Genomic DNA, 20628 nt, shown 5'->3' with positions numbered 1-20628 from the left:
TAGACAGGCTTAGATAAGGACAACTGTAATTAATTCAAATGTTAAATGTTAAATGTCAAGTAGAATATATTATGTAAGTTAATTATTTTCATTTACTGTCTAGACAAAAGCCCATCGTGGCAAATTAAGCTTTTATTTTGTGCTTCTTCCGGAAGTGTTTTGTTTACATTTGGACACTTGACAGTGGTCCCAAGTTGAGCGGAGTGGCTGTGCTGCTGCAGAGTGGAGACAGTGAAGGAGAGGAGGAGAAAGTGGCTCATTGTGGAGTGTGCTGACGGAGGGAGAGACGCTTCACCTTTATCCCATTTTCTCTCTTTTGAAAAGGAAAGAAAAACGAGCAGGCTCCTTTTCAGTGAACAGACAGACTTAAAGGAAAGTGGTGGGACTGGATCTAGGAGGGGGGCAGGAGCTCCTTTGGCTGGTTTGGATGTATCAGAGAGGAGGGGAGGTTTTCTGAGCTGATCCCCGTTGGAAATGAGCCAAACGGTGAATGTGAAGGAGGCTGAAGGAAAGTGATTCAAGAGGAAGAATGATATCTGGAGGAATCACGCTGCTTACATCTCCTCACTGATTTTATTCATTTCTTTTAGGGGGTTGAGCTTTCAGAGCACATCACCTTTCAGATAATCTCATTTCCATCCATCCGCCACACCTCGGCTGGTGATCAGGCTCCTGGCTGCACTCGAAGTTGATCCCAGCTTGAAAGCTTAGTTGTGCAAACTTGTATCCAGCCGAGGCCTATTATGGAATGCCGGCTCCTGACTTGTAACACATTTTAAACCAGTTTCACAGATATTCCCTTTTCTGATACAGTTTGATAGAAGTGAGAGTTGAACATGGCCATCAACACGGACACCGACTTCCAGAAGTCCAACTTGGGTGAGGGCGGAGGAGGCGCTCAGCACGCCGACTCCCAGGAGACGGAGAAGCTGCTGGCGGTGACCACCGAGCCTGGAGGGAATGGGATGAAGATGTCCACCTCCTTCACGGTGAACGTTGGCGGCGACAAAGGCCTGGAGGCCGACCAGAACGGCCACAGCGTCGCCGTGAGGTCGGGCTCCGTCGGGCAGCTGGCTGCAGCCGCCCCGCTCTCCCCGTCCAAGGTCAGTCTGAGTCGCTCCTCCACCGGGAACGCTGCGGTGCAGGAGACCCCGAAGCCCAGGGATTACCTCATCTTCGTCATCTTCTCCTGCTTCTGCCCCGTGTGGCCCGTCAGCATCGTCGCACTGGTGTACTCCATCATGGTGAGTACTTTCCAAACGGCCCCTATAGATCACCAAAAACTACCGAAAAACTAGTAAAAAAAAAAAAAAAAAAAAAACCTATCCCAATAGAGATGGGAGGAGGGATAAGTAAATATAGTCAATGTGTTGTGAAAGACAACATGCCGAGGATTTATATGAAAAGTGAGAAATAAGAAATAAGTAGATATCGGTTAATGGAGAAATCAGGAGAGAACTGTCTGTATTTTGTATTTATTTATGTCTGTAAACTCAAACTGTATTAATTTATCCTAGTAAACAGGGATATTTCTATATTTGATGAGCATTAACAAAGTGTCACATTTTGAAAATATGTTTGATATTAACATAATCAGGTCCAGAAATGTTTGTAACTAGCTGGACAAATAAGGCAAGACACATCCCAAAAGTATGTACAGTATTTCTGCAGTAATCTCTTCTGGTTTTATTATCTTCTTGTCCACATCTCATTTTGATATTTATCTGGTTGGTTTTCTGTGAAATACAACAAAATAATGACAAGCTGTCCATCACAAGTTAACAGAGCACAGGAGGATATCGTACAATTAAAGCTGAACGATCCAGTATCCAAAATGATTTCCTGTATTTTCATTTGCTAAAAGCAGCAAATGCTTATATTGTTTGAGAAGCTGGGATCAGCAAGTGTTTGGTTTTGGTATTGGATCAATTACTACCAATGATTAATCGATTATGAAAATAGTCACTGAATAATTTTATTCATTTGACTCAACAGTTTGACTCCTTCAGAAATGCGCCTTGCCTTCAGTCTGCAACTGTCAGTTTAAATATAATAATATATTTAAAATATCTTCCTCTGAGGGCAGCATTTATTCAAATATTTAGAGGGAAAAGGTTTATGAAAGCTGTTTAGAGCACTCAGATGCAGTTGCACAAACCTCAAAAGAAAATTTGTTTCAGTTCATTTCAGAGCAATGTCTTATCCGAAGATGAATATCCCAAGATTCCTCTAAATGTTGCTGTGTTCACCACTGTACTTGTAGCAAGTGCGTTGCAGTTGACTGTATGATTTGTGGTAAACGCACACACAAAGATGCCTCAGTGCATCATCAGCTTTCCCAGTGCTGAGGCTTTAAATGATCTCAGGTCTGCTGCTGCCACTCAGCTGCCGGTTGTTCTGGTTTCGAGGCACTGACAGGTGATTAATCCTCTCACTCTCACATCAGGCAGCAGCAGATGCTCAACACGCTGCTACTGTTCAGTACTCTCCATTTACTACATGTATTCTGGGGACACATTCCTCAGTTGGTTTACAACTTTATTTCCAGCTAAACTACGGACACGGATCATGAGGACTGTCCACATGAGCCCACAAAGATCCATGTTGAGTGTTCTCTGGGCCTTTCGAACTGAAAACTGACACTTAGACGTCAGCACCCTCTGCAGTGGTGAGAGATCTGCAGTAAATATGGTGGACATGTAACGTAAGCGAGATACAAATGCGGTCATGCTTGAAAAATACAAACACGATGTTAAGGCGTGTGTGATATGACAAGCAGAGAAATGTGCCGGTTTTCTGTGTTCAACAATTCTTCATGGCACATGAAATATATGAATAAATAAAACTGCAATTACGCTGCAGCTTTGATAAAGTAGGCTACACCTCAATGATGATGACCCTCATTTCACTTTGGCACACACATACTATTAATAAAAACATACTATTTATGTAATCTGACAGTGATATTGCCAGTGATATTCCAAATGTGGCATTCTGGCCTGTACGCTTAGTTTAACAGCTCCACATTTTGTCCTCACTGGACAACTTACACTGGTGCAAGTTAATTAAAACTTCCTGCATGAAGAAGCTCCTGCAAAAGCTGTGACAGGTGGCATGATTAATCCCAGCCTATTAAAACTGTACGCCACTATGACAGCGTGTCCATCATCCCACCTCTCTGAGTTCGAAAAGCCTCCATCTTCATGGATTCAGTCAGGGTGTGATGAGATAAGATCATCAAATGCAAATCACTCATGTGTTCTGGGAAAATCTCAGGGGTTGTTGCACAGACGTAGATGCACATAACCCAACAGAGCACGACTCTCTCCAAGACAGGCAGGTCAGAAATCCTGCGCTTTTGAATTTGTAATTGGCTTCATCTCAAGTTAAGAAAAAAACACTTAAGCAGACTGACACCGCTAGAGCTATGTCAGAGCTATAACGGACATCATTGTAATTTGGAAACATATCCTTTGGTTTATTCAGAATCTCCACAAAGTTTTTTGCAGGGTGCTGATCACTGTAAAAATCTGTGAGATAGAGTACAATTTCAGATAGAATAGGAATAGGAACAAAATGGGATGCCATTTTACAGGAGCAGGTAGAGTAACTTGATATTGGGTTTTTAAAACATTTTTTGCTGTTGTTTCAAGTTTAAAGGTGAATGAATTAAATTAGATGAAATGCGTAGTCTTGGATCTTTAGTCTGAAATGAGTTAACTTAGCCATGAGCACAAAAGAGCTGGTAGTGTTTAAGGCTTAAATGAAATATGAGGCAAGGTTTGTTTACATATGTTTTCTCTTTAGAACAAATGTGTCCAAAAATTGATAAATTTAAGTGCTTTAAACAAGACTTTCCTTTAAAAATCTATATGTTTGTAACTGATTTACTCAAGGAAAGGTTCATGGAGGCAAGGTTAAATCTGTAGGAAGATTCTCAGATCTTGAATGGTGTCTTTGTGAGATACAGTGGGGTCCCAAAGTCTTAGACCACGTTCCCATTCAAGTGGTCTCAGACTTTTGGACCCCACTGTATGTAGTTAAAGACTGTTTTGAATTTGGAGAGCATCAAAAGCCAAAGAAAACTTTCAAACAAAGCTGGCAGAGACGTTGTAACCTGTGAAATATTATTTATAAAATATTCCCCTTCGTAGACCATTCTCTCCTCCTTTGTTTTCGACACACATAACTGCAAACACTAAAAGCCGAACGCAGTCTCGTTATGTTCAACCTCTGCGTGTGCTACACTATGTACAGCCAGGAAACAACAGCAGAGAAGGCAAGCAGCTGTAGCTGAGAGGCACAGATAAATAAGGCTTTTGACAGATCTCTGCAGTAATGTCTGGCAGTATTCTACCAGGAGTCTTTTAGTGCCATTAGTAGTAAGTCTTTTGTGTCAGGATTTTAACTCCAGTTGGCTGGTAGCAGCTTAGTTGCCACTGACACAGCCATTTGTGTTTTTCAGCGCGCTTTACTTCTGACACTGTACTGGCAGCCAAAAGTGAGATCTACAGAGAAACAAGGCAAAGGCAATGCAGTATAACCATTAGTTCTGTAATATCACTCCTACACACCAAAGGGAATATCAGGCAGTGTCCACGAGACAGCCTGTACTTCACGAGCCATCATCATGAACCCACTGACATTCACAAGCCAGCCACTCGCTAATGGCACGGGGGCCGTGTATGTGTGTGTGAGTGAGCGAAAGAGAGAGAGAGAGAGAGAGAGGCTTTCACAGAGGGCAGAAGAAAGAAGAGAAAAGGAGGGAGAAACTGGAGCTGGCCACTAACTCGATAGAAGGCGAGAGAAGTCAATTTAGTTTCTCTGCAGAGGGCAGATTGCAGCAGTTAGCCAGCTCTGTGGCAGCGATCAACATCCTCCTGCTTTCCTGGGGGTATGGAAAGGGGATACGGGCCTCGCAAAGAAGATCAAAACATCATTCACTACAAGGGCAGATGAGTGTGAGAGACAGCAAATGGCCATAAAGTAGTTCCTATCACTGGATTAGAAAGGAATTGAATCAGATACCACGGTGATGTCAGATAAGTGCGAGTGAGCCAGAGGAGGAAAACAGAGGTTTACACTTGCTGTGAACAAATGAATCAAAAGTAATGTGGTTGATACCACACGATACAGCCCTGGAGTGAAAGACCACTACTAAGTGCTAATTGCCTCCTCGCCCATGTGAAATGGATACTTCTGGAAAGTTGAACAGAAAAAAAGAAACTGCTCAACTGCTGTTAAGATGGTTTTATGTGGGGAGGTGAGAGGAAAGAATCCAGACTCCAGGAAACTGTAAACAGAAGAAGGAAGAACATGTCTTTTGTTTGATTTTGTTTGATATGAAATGCCACAGTATTATATAGTATGTTAGATGTGTATATGTGCAAAGCTGCCTTCAACATCAATAGACCTGGGCTCAAGTCTAAATATATGGCAAAAGATTTGATATTGATTTATTTGATATTTATGTACCATGTGATACATTATCTACTAGGTATTATTTTAAAACCTGTATACTGTAACCTCAGCTTTATCTCTCTAAGCATAGTATGCAAACATATAACCCGAAAACTGCACTATATGTAGCAACGATGGATCAAAGGACTGTGTAATATGAAAAGGGTCACTTGTAGTGACGAACCCACAGAGAGTTATCACCAAACTGTGCCATTTCTGTGCAGTTCTACCCACTGATCAGCAACAATATTAAAACAGGGAACTGGTTTTAAAGTTGGGGCTGATCGGTGTAGAGCGTTTTGGTTTGGTTTTGGATCATTGTTTTGGTTTTTTGGCTTTCAACTCCACTCTCATCATCCCTGTTTTCAGCAGCAGGAAGCCAATCTGAGCAAAAAAGCTATGATAAATCCACTGTTCGCAACCTGCTCAGCACCAAACTGCTGACAGACTAAGTTAGCGACTGATTGGTGAACACTGCTCAAGAGCAAGATAGATCCCTGATAAGTCGTTAAAAAAAGGGACACGAATAAACACAGGACTTCAAAGGAATGCTAACATTGTTAACATATTCACCATTACAACCCAATGAGGTGAGAACATGTCAGTCTTAGTGTCAGCTTGTTCTGCTGCCTCGGAATGGTCAAAAAAGTCCAATAAACTAACATGAAAACATGAATAACTTTGACGGTGAAACTTAGAGCTTCATACATTCAGACAACGTGTGACAGGTGACTAATACCAATACTAATACTAATACTAATACTAATTAAACCAGATGTGTTTTAGTTGCTCACACCTGTCATCAAACCAATCTGAACAATTTATAATATCATGTGATCTTTATTTATGTCCACAGTACAAAATCTGCATTTCAGAATTCCAGGGTTCACAGAATTTTTATTAACTTTAATGAGGCATCACAGCAGGAAAGTAAGCAGACAAAGAATGGAGTTGTAACAGTGATTACTAATGTCCATGCATGAAACAGACATTGAGACACTATTCATTTCATCCTGTAAAAGACCAAAATGAACTATAATTAAGTCAAATCTGTTGAGGTCTCGTTTAGTCTTGTAAGAGAGTCAGCGTCTTTCTGCCCTTGCACACGGTGCACTGCTAACAACGGGAGTAACAAAAGTTACATCCATCATCATCCACCACCACTTCCAGCAGCATGACCACCTAAAAGCTAACTTCCAGCGGGCTGCCACCGCAGATCTCTGACAGATGCTCTGTTGGGGAAGGCTTGCGGCTGGCAAACACAGAAGATGTGCAGTCAATTATGGGGATTGGAGAGGCAGGGGTAATAGGTTTTTACTGCCCTCACCAGCCTATCCCCGTAATGGGGAGGCCCAAACTGCAGCAGCATTATTGCACGCTTGGCAGATTTGCCTGTGAAATATGGACTCACAATGCTGCGCTGGATTGATGACTGTGTATGTGTGTGAGTTCGTGTGTGTGTGTAGGTAAATGACTTCTTATTAGCAATCTAATACTGCAGACATGGTGGGGGAGCATTTCATATGGGGGCTTCCAATCATACGAAGCCTATCACAGCTCTACAGCCAGAAAACCAGAAACTGCTCAGATTAAATTAGAAAACAGAATTATTTATCATTTGCAAGTGCAAGTAATGATATTATCATTCCATGGTGGATGAAACTAGATATATGGAAAGCTAACACTCCTGTTGTGGGTACAAGGATGACATTAGAGCATCAGCTATATTTTTACACAGGTACTGCAAAAAAATATGTATTTATTGCTACATGTTCAGTGCATTTTTCTTATTAGTGGCATTGTTATTAAAATAATTTATAACATGAAGAAATATGGAAAAGTGCAACAAAAATAGGTGGCTCCATGTTGCTTTTTTTTCTGGCATTTTGATATCCATTGTCACCTTTCTGCACTCCCTCCTGGTTGAAGAAGTATTAGGATTATTCCTTTGAACTGACAGTTAACACACGCAGTATAGAGGGAAAATATCCACACAAAAAAATCACTTTTATGGTAAACTTCAAAATATTTAGCAATGACAATGAAACACTCCAGTGACAATGCAGAATCCTGTATTTTCCTGCCTCAATATACTTTCTGAAATGATAAATCACAGTGTAACTTGCTTGTTTACTTGCTCCTGCTACCTCTTATCGCTTACGAAGAAAAGATTGTCGTGGTAATTTACTAATGCGCAAGCACTGTTTCCACACACATCATAGCTGATTTCAGAATGGTGGAAGCTGAGTCAAGGGCAGCTTGACTCACACATTTGTTGGTAGCTAGCTGTGGATAGTCACCCATCAAAGAGTCCAGAATGAGCCTCAATTATCATGAGGAAACGTCCAAAAAATGCTGCTCCGCCTCTCTGCTTGACAAATAGACAAATGTACATGTCAGGATGGTCTGATGACCTGACTTCTCATGTAGCATCATCATCATCAGTTCAAGATTTAAATTTATTCAATACTTCCGTTTATGACTGCAAAACTAATGACACTCCCATCAGCCTCAGCTGCACTTTGTGTTTAGTGCAAATTTACCATCGACGGTGAACTTGTAAAACATTCTACCTGGTTAACATCATAATGTTAGCATTGTTACTGTGCACCACTGTTCCTAAATACATCCTCACGGAGCCGCTAGCATGGCTGTAGGCTGATTGACTGACTTTAGTTTTCATCACATTGTAGTAGCAAGGAAATAAATTAAATTGTCTGACGGAGCTGGACAAACCTTCACCAGATGTGTGTGATACCTGTTTAGTTACAAATGTGGACTGGACAGCCTGCACTTTGTAGATGTTCTGCATACTGATACTCTAATTTTGTTTTGGCAAACACAGCCCTAATAATTCTATGTGGCAGGGCCTCACTTGTCAGTAGTGTGCCAAATGAAATAAAATGGAATATACCATTATGGCCTTGTGTTTTTGTGGTGCTAACACTTAGTTAGCACAGTTTATTTGAACCGTGTTTCCAGTTCACAAACTAACCAAGATATAAATACTGTTAAAATTTATGAGCCGCAGCAGCAGCCAGAATGCAATTTATAGCTCCAAGAATGAGAGCAATGCCATCATGGGTCTAACAGATTTGATCATCTAAGCGCATTGAGTGGTATGCAACTTTAATGCAGACTGAAGTGTAACAAGGCTAGCTCTGCTAGCGGCCCCTAGAGGCTGTGATGTTCCTTACACCAAAACAGGTACAAAGCTGTTTAAACGGACTAGGGTTTAGTGAGCACAATTACTAAATTCTAAATTATCCACAATCCTGAATTTTGAAAATCTTTTTAAATTAAGATTTCTAAATTAACTACTAAACAGCTGCAAAATTAGGAATATGTTTTTAAGACAACCAAATAAAATGAAAAAGGATGAACACTGAAAGAAGGAAGGGGTGTGAATGCAAATTTGATCAAAATGGCCAGTCGCACAGACATAACCCGCTCCTGGTTTTACACTGTCCCTCTCCACCAGGCTGCTGCTGGCTTTCCATTATTAATGACAGGAGAGAAAGGAGCACTTACTGACTCACTAGCCCGCACCTTGCTCTGCTGGACTCATGAACTATCGAGAGAGAGTAGTGTGTGTGTGTGTGTGTGTGTGTGTGTGTGTGTGTGTGTGTGTGTGTGTGTGTGGTAGGACAATGAACACTGGACAAGACACTTTGAGGGTAGAATTTCCCATTCAGAAAACAAATATGACCAGGCTTACTCTAGCTGTGAATCAATACAAACATTTATCAGCCAAGCAAAGGTGCCTCCCACTAACCACACACACACGTACACACAATAAATCTCTTACAGCCCCTGAGGGGAGCATGTTGGATATACTAAACAAGAATGCTGGCCCGTATATCTTTTTTTCATTTCTTTTTTTTTTATGATGGATGGAAAATATTATCATTTTTGAAAACTACCTTTATTTTTCATTAATCCTTTTCTCTGAACAGCCTAAATAGACAGTTTTCTGAAAGGGGCTTCCATTGATTTAAGGTGCTGATGTTGCTTTTCTCTGTGATGTGAGTCCAGATCAATAAAGGCTCCGGTGGGACTGTGTTTGTACCATAGCTTCACATTGCAGTCCTGGAAGTAAGAAGCTAAAGCCTGTCCCAGTGTGTGAAAACAAAACCCACTTATTTGACTGTCAGGAGCTCAGATTGAAATGTGCATTGATTTAGCTTTTGTCGTTCACGTTGTTCATTGAAGTTATGCCAGAGCCCACTTTAAATTTTTCAATTATTATTATTATTTTTATTTTTCTTTATTTTTTATTTTTATTGAGCATCAACAATATTGTACATAGATAAACATACAGAAGGATCACAATGCTCCTATTTATATAATAAATTTTTTCAATTATTTAACATGTTTTTATTCTGTTTACAATTGAATTGTTTTTATCAAATGGATTTCTTATCATTGTCTTTCAAAGGTATTATTATGTTTTTGAAGTAACTTGAATTAAAGTGTACTGAATGAAACATGTAAATTCATGCAGTAAATTTAACTAGCCAGACTTAGAAAAGGAGAAGAGATACCACTTGCCGTGACACAACAAACACTCTTACATCTGACATTCAACAGAATTCTTACTCTTCAGCGAACAGTTGAAGCTGGAGTGGGTAATCCTGGAGATCCTAGCATGGGTTCGCCAAATTTTGAAACTATCCAGTGAAAAAAATCCCTTCAGGCATCTCTACAAAGCCTCTCCCTCGGACACACACAAGCACGCACTGCTGGACTACCACTGGAGTCAACGGGTGTAGAGAGTGTTCCCAAAAGAAACAAGATAATTACGTTTCTAAGAGAAACACAGCCACCATTGCATTGCTTTTCACATCCTTCTGTTCCCTCAGTCATTGTTGGAAAGAGTATTTACTCTTGTTTGGCTCCTTGCACTGTCTAATCTCTTTTTGGTTGTAGCTTTTTGTGCTACCGTCTTCCTTTTCTGACTGCTGCTGAAATTATAGCTTTAGATTGAACTCTCTGTACTTTCTCTGGCATTCCTGTGCAACTTCTTCTTGTTGTTCTTCTTCCTTTTTTCTTCTTTAATGACAACTGCCGCTTGTCTTACTCAACTTTCGCACTCGTGGTTGCATAGACTCCAAAACACTCCAGTCATGCACAACCGTGGGGTGTTCTACTGGATTCAGATCTGGTGACGGGGGAGGCCACTGAAGTACACTGAACTCGTTGTAATTGTCCAGTTTGATACGACTTCTGCTTCGTTACCTGGTGCATTATTGTGCTGGAAGTAGCCATTTTAAGATGGTAAATTTTTCCATAAAGGGATGCACATGGTCAGTAACAACACTCAGTTAGGCTGTGACATTCAAACCATGATTGGTTTTAAGGGTCCCCACATGTGCCAAGAACATTCCCCACACTATTACACCGCCACACCAGCCTGGACCGTTAACACAAGGCAGGTTGGGTCCATGGGTTCATGATGTTTACGCCAAATTCTGACTCTACCATCTGTGTGTCAGCAGAAATCCAGGCCAGAGTTCATTTTTTCAGGCTTCAACTGTCCAGTTTTGGTGAGCCTGTGTCAACTTGATCCTGGCTGGCAAGGGTTGAACCTGACATGGTCTTCTGCTGTTGTAGCTAATCCACCTCAAGTTTCCGCTCGCCACAGTTGTAAAGGGTGGTTATCGTTGTCTTTCCGTCAGCTCCAGTCAGTCTGGCTATTCTCCTCTGACCAACAAGGTCATCAACAAGGCAGAACTGCAGCTCGCTGGATGTGTTTTGTTTTTTGTACCATTCTGAGTAAAAACTCTGGAGACTGTTGTGTGTGAAAATCCCAATCATGCCACGGCTTGATGTGGACATTGAGTGAAGCTCCTGACCCGTATCGGCAGAATTTTATGCATTGCACTGCTGCAACAAACAGGTGAACAAGTGTTCCTAATAATACTTGATGAGTGTATTTTTGGTGTGCTTCTTAATTTAATATCTAAGTTATTAATATTCCCATAAGAATTTGTTTTGTTCTATAACCTGTAAAAAAAAACCCTGTGGAAAACAGGATGATTTTAAGTGATAAACTGTTTTCACAAACATCAAAACCAGATTGCATTATCAGTGTATTTATTGCTGTTCAAAAGTAGCTCCCCAGGCAGCAGCACCAGCTTCAGTCAACACCCCAGAGCTGCACCGTCCCCACCCGCCTGAGCCAAGTACACCAGAGACAGCCTGGAGACAGAGGCGGTCATGGGAGCAAGAGGATGAAGTAGCGAGCAGCAGATCAGGGAGAATAGAGGGAGGGTTCTCTCTCTCTTTGTCTCTCTTTCGCTCTGCAGTGTAATTTTATCTCATACTGAGGCAACCCCAGCTTTGTACCCTCAGTATTGATTGACTGAGTGAGGCAAGAAGACACACAACATATTGACATATTGATTTAATATACAGTCTTTTGGGTTTTTTTGTTTTTTTGTAATTAGTTGTGAGGAGATGCTGCACTGTAGTTTGTAAAAAAAAATTTTTAAAAAAAGCAAAAAAGTGTATTACAAAAACACCACACAATGAAATTAATTAAGTCTAGACTGAAAAATTGTGTTTTTATCATGAGTGCATGGTAAATTCTAAGTTTCACCTCAGCTCCCTTGCATGTAACGTCTTTCTAATTATACATCTCTCTGTTTCATCTTCAGTATGATTTTTTTTTTTTTTTTTACAGTCATTGAGTCACTGAGGGGGAATGTAAGAGGTAAATCATTAGAAAAAGATGACTTTCTACCGCTGAGCTGCTTTTAATGGGCCATATTCTGACCTTAATATATGTAAATTAATTTCAGAATAGGTTTAGTAATAACACACTATCTTTATGGGAAAACTGTCCTACAAAGATGTAACTATGTAATTTAATATAAATGAGGGGAGAGGGAGATCCTTATTAACATTTCCTAATGTGCTGCGCAGACTGTATCCTCTGGTTTACAAAGACGCATTCAGCACCACAGACAGCTCCTACGGCTTTCATCAGGTTTAAAAACTGAGAGATGTTGCCATCACTAGTGCAAGGCCATCGCCTTATAGCATTTGGATTTGGAGCATTCTGTCTCTGCTGTGGTTTTCGGTTTAACGCAGAGTATGAGTGACACTTTTCTAATACTATTTTCCCCCTGAGTCTGCCCTCTCAACAGTCTGGGTTTATCAGGGCATGAACCCAAAAAGTAGTTCACACCAGCCCACAGGGATGCTGACTTAGGCCGACTTTAGTGCTTCACACAAGCTGGTAAATGTGCATTTACCCACAAGTAGCTCTGGATTGAAAACTAGAGAGTGGACAGCCTACTGCATAACCTGATTTCACAGTTTTATTCCGACACCGTTTTAAGCATATGGCAAGGTGCATTCTTTAAAAAAAACAACTATTCAAATAATGTACATTCAAATGTATATTATCAAGTGGCTTGATGAGCGAATGCATATAGCGCTCGGCGATATGGCCAAAATCTCATATCCCAATATGGTAATATGGTGTGATAACAATATTAAGTAGTAACAACAAACAGATTGTTACTTGCACCGTTTCTCAGCTGTGTAAATTGGGAACATGTCTTTACAGATTTCATCCATAGACTCGAAATGTTAGACATGATTCTTGCACACGTGGTAAATGGGGCATAATCTGAAACAATACCTGTTTTTCTATTGTCACACTATATATATACCATCATATTGCATCGCCCTGCATGTAAACATAACCAACACCATCACTCTCACATGACCAATGCTATGGAGTCACACAAATAGTGTGAGACAGCAGGACATTCATTCACAAGGCAATGTTTTTCCAACTCGCCAGTGTCCAGTGTTGCGTGACTCCTAGCTACAGCTTGCAACCGTTATTTACTGCTCAAAGAAACACAGCTCTGTTCGATCCTTAGCTGTCACACTCCTTTTGTGTTAAGGCAGGACAGATTGTGTGCTCTTTTGTGGGTCTTTCAGCACTCAGTCGACCAGCTATAGACTTTCTGATGCTCTGGACATTTCCCAAGGGCATTTTTTAAACAAAACAAAAACAAATTTGATGATCCACTAATCATTAAGACTGAAACCACATAGAAATGCCAAACATTCTCTCATTTCAGCGACTCAAATTTAAGAAATACGTACACATCACCTTTGGTTCTGGAATCTTGTTAAAGACATTTTTTTTACTATTTTCTGACATTTTATTAGACTATTAGATTAGTGATGAATCTGTTCATTGTAAAATAACCAATAGATGACTTGATAATATAAAATAATTGTTCTCCGGCCCTACTTCTGTCAGTGAGCAATGCTCTTGTCAGTGTCTTCAAACACTGGCCTCGTTTGACTGGATGTCCTCTGGGTGGACAGCTTGAACTTGATGAAACCGGGCAGCACTGTAAGTGTAGACACACTTGCATAAAGCAGCACCTGCATACATCACATGCGTACAGTGCATAAATTATCTTGAGCCTCAAAAATCCTTTTCTCTTGTGTCCTCTCCTACATTTATACATATTGAATTGGATCTAACAGGTTAATGCAAATAGGCATATATACCCTATACCTATACACCTTATACCTTTCATCCTGATTGATGTCATCAGTTTATTTCAAGGAAAGGCTGCGCATCCCTAATGTCTGCACATCACATAACATATTATTTGATAAAGCAGGAATGCCTTAAGTAATATTTATAAAATTAGTCAGTGCTTTGTAAAAAGTGTTACATAGTAAAGGTGTTAAAGAACAGTAATCTATAGGAAAACATTCAACCTCTGTTTAAAGACAATAAATGACATACTATCATAGTCAGGTGTTTTCTGATGTGTGTGTGTGTGTGTGTGTGTGTGTGTGTGCGCGCGCAACAGTATATTTACCACCAGGTTAGTTGGTTTTTGCATTGAAGATGATGTGCTCGTTTTTTGTCATGCTTTTTAGTGAATGAGTGCAGTGTGCCTGTATGTGGCATGTGTCAGAGTTCCACACCTTAAAAGCGAACTAAACTGAAAATCAATTTACAGGCAAAACACAGCTGATGCGACGACAGTGACCACCAATGTTTGCTGGTGTGGGGACTCTCACACATAAAACCCGGTTTCCAGAAAAGCTGGGACACTGTAAAATGTAACTAAAACAGAATACAATGATGTGCAAATCATGTAAACCTATATTTAATTGAAAATAGAAAAAAGACAACTTATCAAATGTTGAAACTGAGAAATATTATTGTTTTAAAAAAATATATGCTCAATTAGAATTTGACTCCAGCAATACGTTTCAAAAAAGTTGGGACAGGGGCACATTTACCACTGTGCTGCATCACCTCTTCTTTAAACAACACTCTGTAAACATTTGGGAGCTGAGGAGATCAGTTGCTGGAGTTTTGAAAGTGAAATGTCCCATTCTTGCCTGATACAGGATTTCAACTGCTCAACAGTTCGGGGTCTCCTTCGTTTCATTATTCCCAGAGGTGCAAGCCACCCAAGCCATGGGCACTGACGGCAGCCCAACACCATCATGGATGCTGGCTTTTGAACTGTGTGGTGATAACAAGCTGGATAGTCCCTCTCCTCTTTAGCCCAGAGGACGCAGTATCCATGATTTCCAAAAACAGTTTGAAATTTTGATTCACCAGACCACAGGACAGTTTTCCATTTAACCTCAGACCATCTTAAATGAGCTCGGACCCAGAGAAGTCGGCGACATTTCTAGATCATGTTTAGATATGGTTTCTTCTTTGCATTGAGAGTTTCAATGGTTTTGCCCATGCAGTGATTTCCACTGTATAATCGTGTCTGTTTTTAATGCAGTGCCACCTGAGGACCCGAAGATCACGGTTATCCAATACTGGTTTTCGGCCTTGTCCCTTGTATACACAGATTTCTCCTGATTCTACGATATTATGAACCATAGATGCTGAAATTCGCCCAAATTCTTTGCAATCTTAAATTGAGGTTCATTATTCTTCAATTGTTGCACTATTTGCCCACACAGTCTTTCACAGAGTGGTGAACCTCTCCCCATCTTCACTGCACAGAGACTCTGCCTGTCTGAGAGGCTCTTTTTATACCCAATCATCTACTGACCTGTTGCCAATTAACCTAATTAGTTGTTAGATAAAACTAGATTCAACCAGGTGTTTTTTTTAGCATTACACAACTTTTCCAGTCTTTTGTTGCCCCTGTCCCAACTTTTTTGAAACGTGTTGCTGGCATCAAATTCAAATTGAGCGTATGTTTTTCATAAAACACTAAAATTACAGCAATTCAGCATTTGATATGTTGTCTTTGTTCTATCTCCAATTAAATTGCTTGTAAAGGCAAAACACAAGAACTGAGGATTCTCATCTGTCACGCCGAAAACCTACACATCCTGTCTCTGTATCTGCAGCCCACAAAAAGCAATATACATACAACATTAGGTTGATATACAATCCCTTCACTCTGCTGCACTCATGTACTTCAATCCAAATGGCTCTGCAAGTCACATCCTTCCATCAATCCCAATCTGAAATAAGACAATTTCACCGTTCACAGCTGGGAATAAATTATTGTTGGCATTTTACCCAATGGGGACTCCACAGCACCCAGCAGACAAGTCAACATTACTGCACTGCATTTGTGTCCTGTAACTTTAAAAATAACCATTGTAGATTAATGGAAAACCACCTGATAAATATTTGAAGTGTCAACCTGGTTACTGCTGATTCAGTTGGGTCTTTTCTGCGTGCCTCTCTTACATTTTCACAGCCTGTCATGGAAATCTAAATTCTGTTTCTCAGTGAAGTGAGGATCACTCTTCGTGCGCTCTGACTTATTTCTCCACCTGCAGCTAAATTTGATTTCCTTCAAATGCCAAGGATAACAACATCATCACTGAAGTCAGGAACATGAAGGTTAAGATGGCTGCCCTAATGGTTTCCTTGTTATGGTAGGAGGAATGAAAAGGGTGCAAGCTGAGGTGGTTAGAATGCATTTGATTCCTTCAGATCTTTCCTAGAAACTCTGCTCTGTTTGGTGTAAAATATGTTGTATTTTTATAGTTCTGGCTATTCTGTGATCCCAAACCCTCAAACATGGATGAGAAAATTCATCCCCTTCATTTAAAAGCGTTAGCAGGACATTACATCCTGTATTTGATGATATGCAACATTTTTCATATATGCCTTGCTTAACATCATCATCAAAATGTTCCTCTTGGTAATACCCTGTGCTTTTGTGTGTCTCCAGTCCAGAAACAGCCTTCAGGCGGGGGACGTGGACGGGGCCAGGAGGCTGGGTCGCCTGGCGCGTCTGCTCAGTATTGTCTCCATCGTCCTGGGTGTGGTCATCATTGTAGTCTATGTCTCAGTTTCAGGTACAGAAATCAAGACAAGTAGAAGACACAATGATACAACCTAATGAAGTTAAGGAGCATCCTAATGTGTCTTTGGTATTTTTCGTAGCCTCACTGACATCTAGCATACTGCATATAAAATGAATTTTATTCTTACAGTATAGCTCATGAATGGGCCTAGGGATGTCACCTGAAAATGATTTACGATATGTGTGTATGTGTACGCTCACAGACACACAGTGGGCTTTAACAAGAACTGTTCAACAACAATGAATACCTACTGCATTACGATTACGGGGTGATATATGACACTACCGCACAAGCAAGAGATGTGTGTTTTGCTATGTCCAAACTCAGCACATTTCCAAGCAGTGTGTGTGTGGATTGATTTAGCACTGCAGCGACTCTCGTGGGCTGACAGTGCAAGAAAGGCACCTACCCTGCTGCTCAAAGCCTTCAACACTAGAGCTTCACCAGTCAAAACATGAAACAGATTGTGAATTTAACCTGTGTTTTTGTCTGACTTGACTCTCTATGACGATGCCATCCCTCTGTTCTTCTCTGTTTTACAGTAACCCACTGACATGGAGGACCTGAGGGGAAAAAAAAACCTGTGAAACCGTGAAAGCCAAACCACGGATGCAACAAATAAAAAAAGCCCATTCCAAAAAAAAAAAAAAAAAAGAAATACAATTTTGAACTTTATATATTATAATCACATCATGACCACCCTCAGAAAGCAAAAAATAGGCAACTCATGAGAGTCGGTACTGCAGCAAGTAAACAAATGAAAAAATTCAGAGATGCATGCATTAGAATCCAGTAACATTTGCTTGTCAAAAATAACCAAATACCTGACATTAAATTGTTCAGGTTAAAACAGAGGAAAAAGAAAATGCTGATTTGTGTGTGTGGTCAGGGGAACTCATTAATGTTTCTTTCTGGAATAATGGACTTCTTAACATGAAGAGAGTGATCTACACATGACGAGAGAGTGTCTGGGATGGGGCTCCTTCGAAAAACAGATTCTGGGTTTGGACTGCAATCTTTGGACAGCTGCATATAATCCTCATATACTCCTTTACTGAACCTATTGCATTCAAAGCATATACAGCTACAAATATATCTGAAATATAGATATAGATGTACATTTTATAAAAATGTTTGTATGCCATGTGGTGCTTAGTTTGTTAAGACTGTCACAATGGCTGCTTTGTCAGCACTTGGATTATCAGCGGATAATCAAGGGTTTGTGCAAAAGGGGGCAGGGAACATATTTTTTAATTTTTGTTATTTATTATAATTTTTTGAACTAAAAAAAAATTAGACCAAGTGCATGCCTGAATGTAGATAACCAAAATTCTGCCTTCATTTTGACTGTTATTAGTTGTCTCTTTTATTATGAAGGAGTTCGAGAGGCTAACAGGTTTGCACATGGAAGAGTGAGTTGTGTACATTGCGTGAGTCCAGCCACTGAAGAATGTGTGAGGACTGTGACCTAACCGCCCCCTTTTATGTCTCCAAAATCTCTTGAGCCTTGCTTCGCTCTGGCAGACACAGAAAAGCATGCTGAACTTCCCACCGTCTTTCAATCCCTTCTTTTCCTTTCACATCCCGACCTGACTGAGTGGCTGCTGTCCTTCAATTTTGTCTCTCTACCTTCATCTTGTACCCTTCAACTCCATTTTACATTTCACCTTTTACTACCTTTCTACACCATAACACCTCCATTACCATTCTTACATTGTTATACATTGACTGTTAAATACCATCTTTTCACAGAATGTTCTTTCTGCTCCTTATTGGTATGGTATGAAATGTATTTATATGGGTAAATATATATGCAATATGTACGCATGCTATGGGCCAAAGCGGCTTACACATATTTATTTTTTGTAAATGAGCAGGCCTATGACTGAGTAACAAAAAGCATTTAAAAAATCTTTATTTAAAATCCAAGCACGACAGATTGTCTGTATTCTTCACTTTATCAGAGATGTCACTGAACATCCCTTGTGGATACACAGGACTGTTGTATTGACACATTTCAGGCTAATGCTACAAGCACAGGTAACATCACTGTTAGACCAAGTAGCATCATTTAAAACCACGGCTTTTCTTTGGGCATTAATGCTTATGTTTTTTTCACCTTGTGTAATCTAAACCAGGAACTATTTGGACAAAGTCCCTTTAAAGTGATAAAAAATTGTGATGCCACGTGTTGAGTTCCAGTTGTTCTTTGATTAAGGGCTCGTACAAGTGAAACAAGAGAAACACCAGCTAATTATGACTGATGAGACATGAAATTTATCAGACCATGCAGCTAAAGTGATTCTACCAAGTTTTAAACTGAAGATCATCAACGAAACGCTGAACAACTGCAATCTGTCAAGTATTAACACTATATAGCACAATGTGTTGTGCAAAAATGGGTTTATATTGACTCCATTCCAATTCATAGCTGTACATAAAAATCATGTTCTTTATCCAAACATATAAAAGCAGCAAAATCCAAAGATTCCTCATGTTTACTACCAAATTAAAGAAAAGATGTTAAAGTACATTGCTGCCAAATGGCAACTTGTCACTTCTGCAGATGACACCGAGTGTAGGCTTCTGCACTAGTGTTATTCTCTAATATCCAAATTTTCCATCTCTGAAACTGGTGGTCAGGAGTCAACTGTCCAGCCTATAAGCACTGCTCTGTCAGTAAAACAGTTCAGACCTTCACTTCATCTCTATATATTACTGTTTTTCTTTGGTAGTATATTGTATGTGTCAGTTTTCATCTCTGTGGTGTACATTTTGCATGTCTGGAATAAATGTTACCATGCATGGTCCAAGTGTTGCCTTTTGATGACACTGTTTATGAGGAGCTGTGCTGACAGCCAGGAACAGGCAGCCAGGAACAGGCAGAAATGAGTTTAGAGAACAAGAGCGTTAGCGGCTCTGTGAGCCTAAATAAATGCTGACATTTCACCATGTTAACTATCGTAGTTTAACGTTTGACAGTTAGCACTAAATACAAAGACCTGCTGAGGATGATGGGGATGTCATTAGTTCTGCAGGTACCGCAGTTAACGACAATATTGGAAAAATTAAAATTTGATGATGGTTTGAATGACGGTGCAACAGAGGATCAGCAAAGTTATTACAATTCATCCTGATAGGAAAATGAATATTAGAGCCAAATTAGAGCCAATTGTCAACTTTATGGTGGTCCAAGGTGAAGTCAGGGAATCACCACAGTCGGGAGGCTTCACCCCAGCGAGAATCATTATTGTGTGTCAAAAAATTTCACTGCAATTTCTTACATAGTTAAGATCTTTCGGTCTGGATCAAAGTGGAAGCCTGACAGACAGACTGACAGCCATCTTTGGGTAAGAGGGGCAGCATGATAGTAAGTGCAGATTATGAACAGCTGCAAACAGAAAAGACTGTCAATGATGAAAAAATGTTAACAGCCCAGATAGAAGGGAAGCAACATCAAAAGCAAGTGAGTAAGCAGAATTTCTGTCGCTTACCTCGCATACAGACAGGGGATGGACAGAATAAGAGCTACGCCTGTACAATGTGATAGAATAAAATACATTTGTGGATGTAGTATTTATGTGTAAAGTTCAGTTTCATTGAGACTGAATCAAAGGGACTGTGGTGAGGCTGCAGTCTGCAGTACTGTTGTATTGGATTGCACTATATTGTACAGCTGTTGCTTTTATTATTATCCAAACCCTGTAAATTCAGCAGGTCATGACACACAATTGCACCTCAGCACACACAAACACCATTTATCAAGTCTGCCACAAATACAGACTCTAGATGTGCGAGGAAGAAAAAAGTAAAATG

At 40.2% G+C, this 20628-nt stretch overlaps 1 protein-coding gene across 1 annotated transcript; it reads left to right on the top strand.

Annotated features, from left to right (window-relative positions):
* The first annotated feature begins 182 nt into the window (after nucleotides 1-182).
* Nucleotides 183-19625, top strand: LOC139632370 (trafficking regulator of GLUT4 1). The gene is made up of 3 exons (XM_071497283.1): nucleotides 183-1244; nucleotides 16677-16803; nucleotides 17355-19625. The coding sequence occupies exons 1-3, from the start codon at nucleotides 837-839 to the stop codon at nucleotides 17363-17365; spliced, it is 546 nt and encodes a 181-aa protein (XP_071353384.1). The 5' UTR covers nucleotides 183-836; the 3' UTR covers nucleotides 17366-19625.
* The last annotated feature ends 1003 nt before the right edge of the window (nucleotides 19626-20628 follow it).

This window comes from Trachinotus anak, unplaced genomic scaffold (assembly GCF_046630095.1).
Source record: "Trachinotus anak isolate AG129_WGS33_773 ecotype Australia unplaced genomic scaffold, CSIRO_AGI_Tana_v1 ptg000014l, whole genome shotgun sequence".
NCBI lineage: Eukaryota > Metazoa > Chordata > Actinopteri > Carangiformes > Carangidae > Trachinotus > Trachinotus anak.
This window is presented reverse-complemented; position numbering and strand designations above follow the sequence as displayed.

Excerpts from the sequence above, each read along its gene's own strand:
- LOC139632370 (XM_071497283.1), top strand. The coding sequence starts at position 837 with ATGGCCATCAACACGGACACCGACTTCCAGAAGTCCAACTTGGGTGAG. Across the intron at positions 1,245-16,676 it reads CACTGGTGTACTCCATCATG|TCCAGAAACAGCCTTCAGGC; the intron begins GTGAGTACTTTC and ends GTGTGTCTCCAG.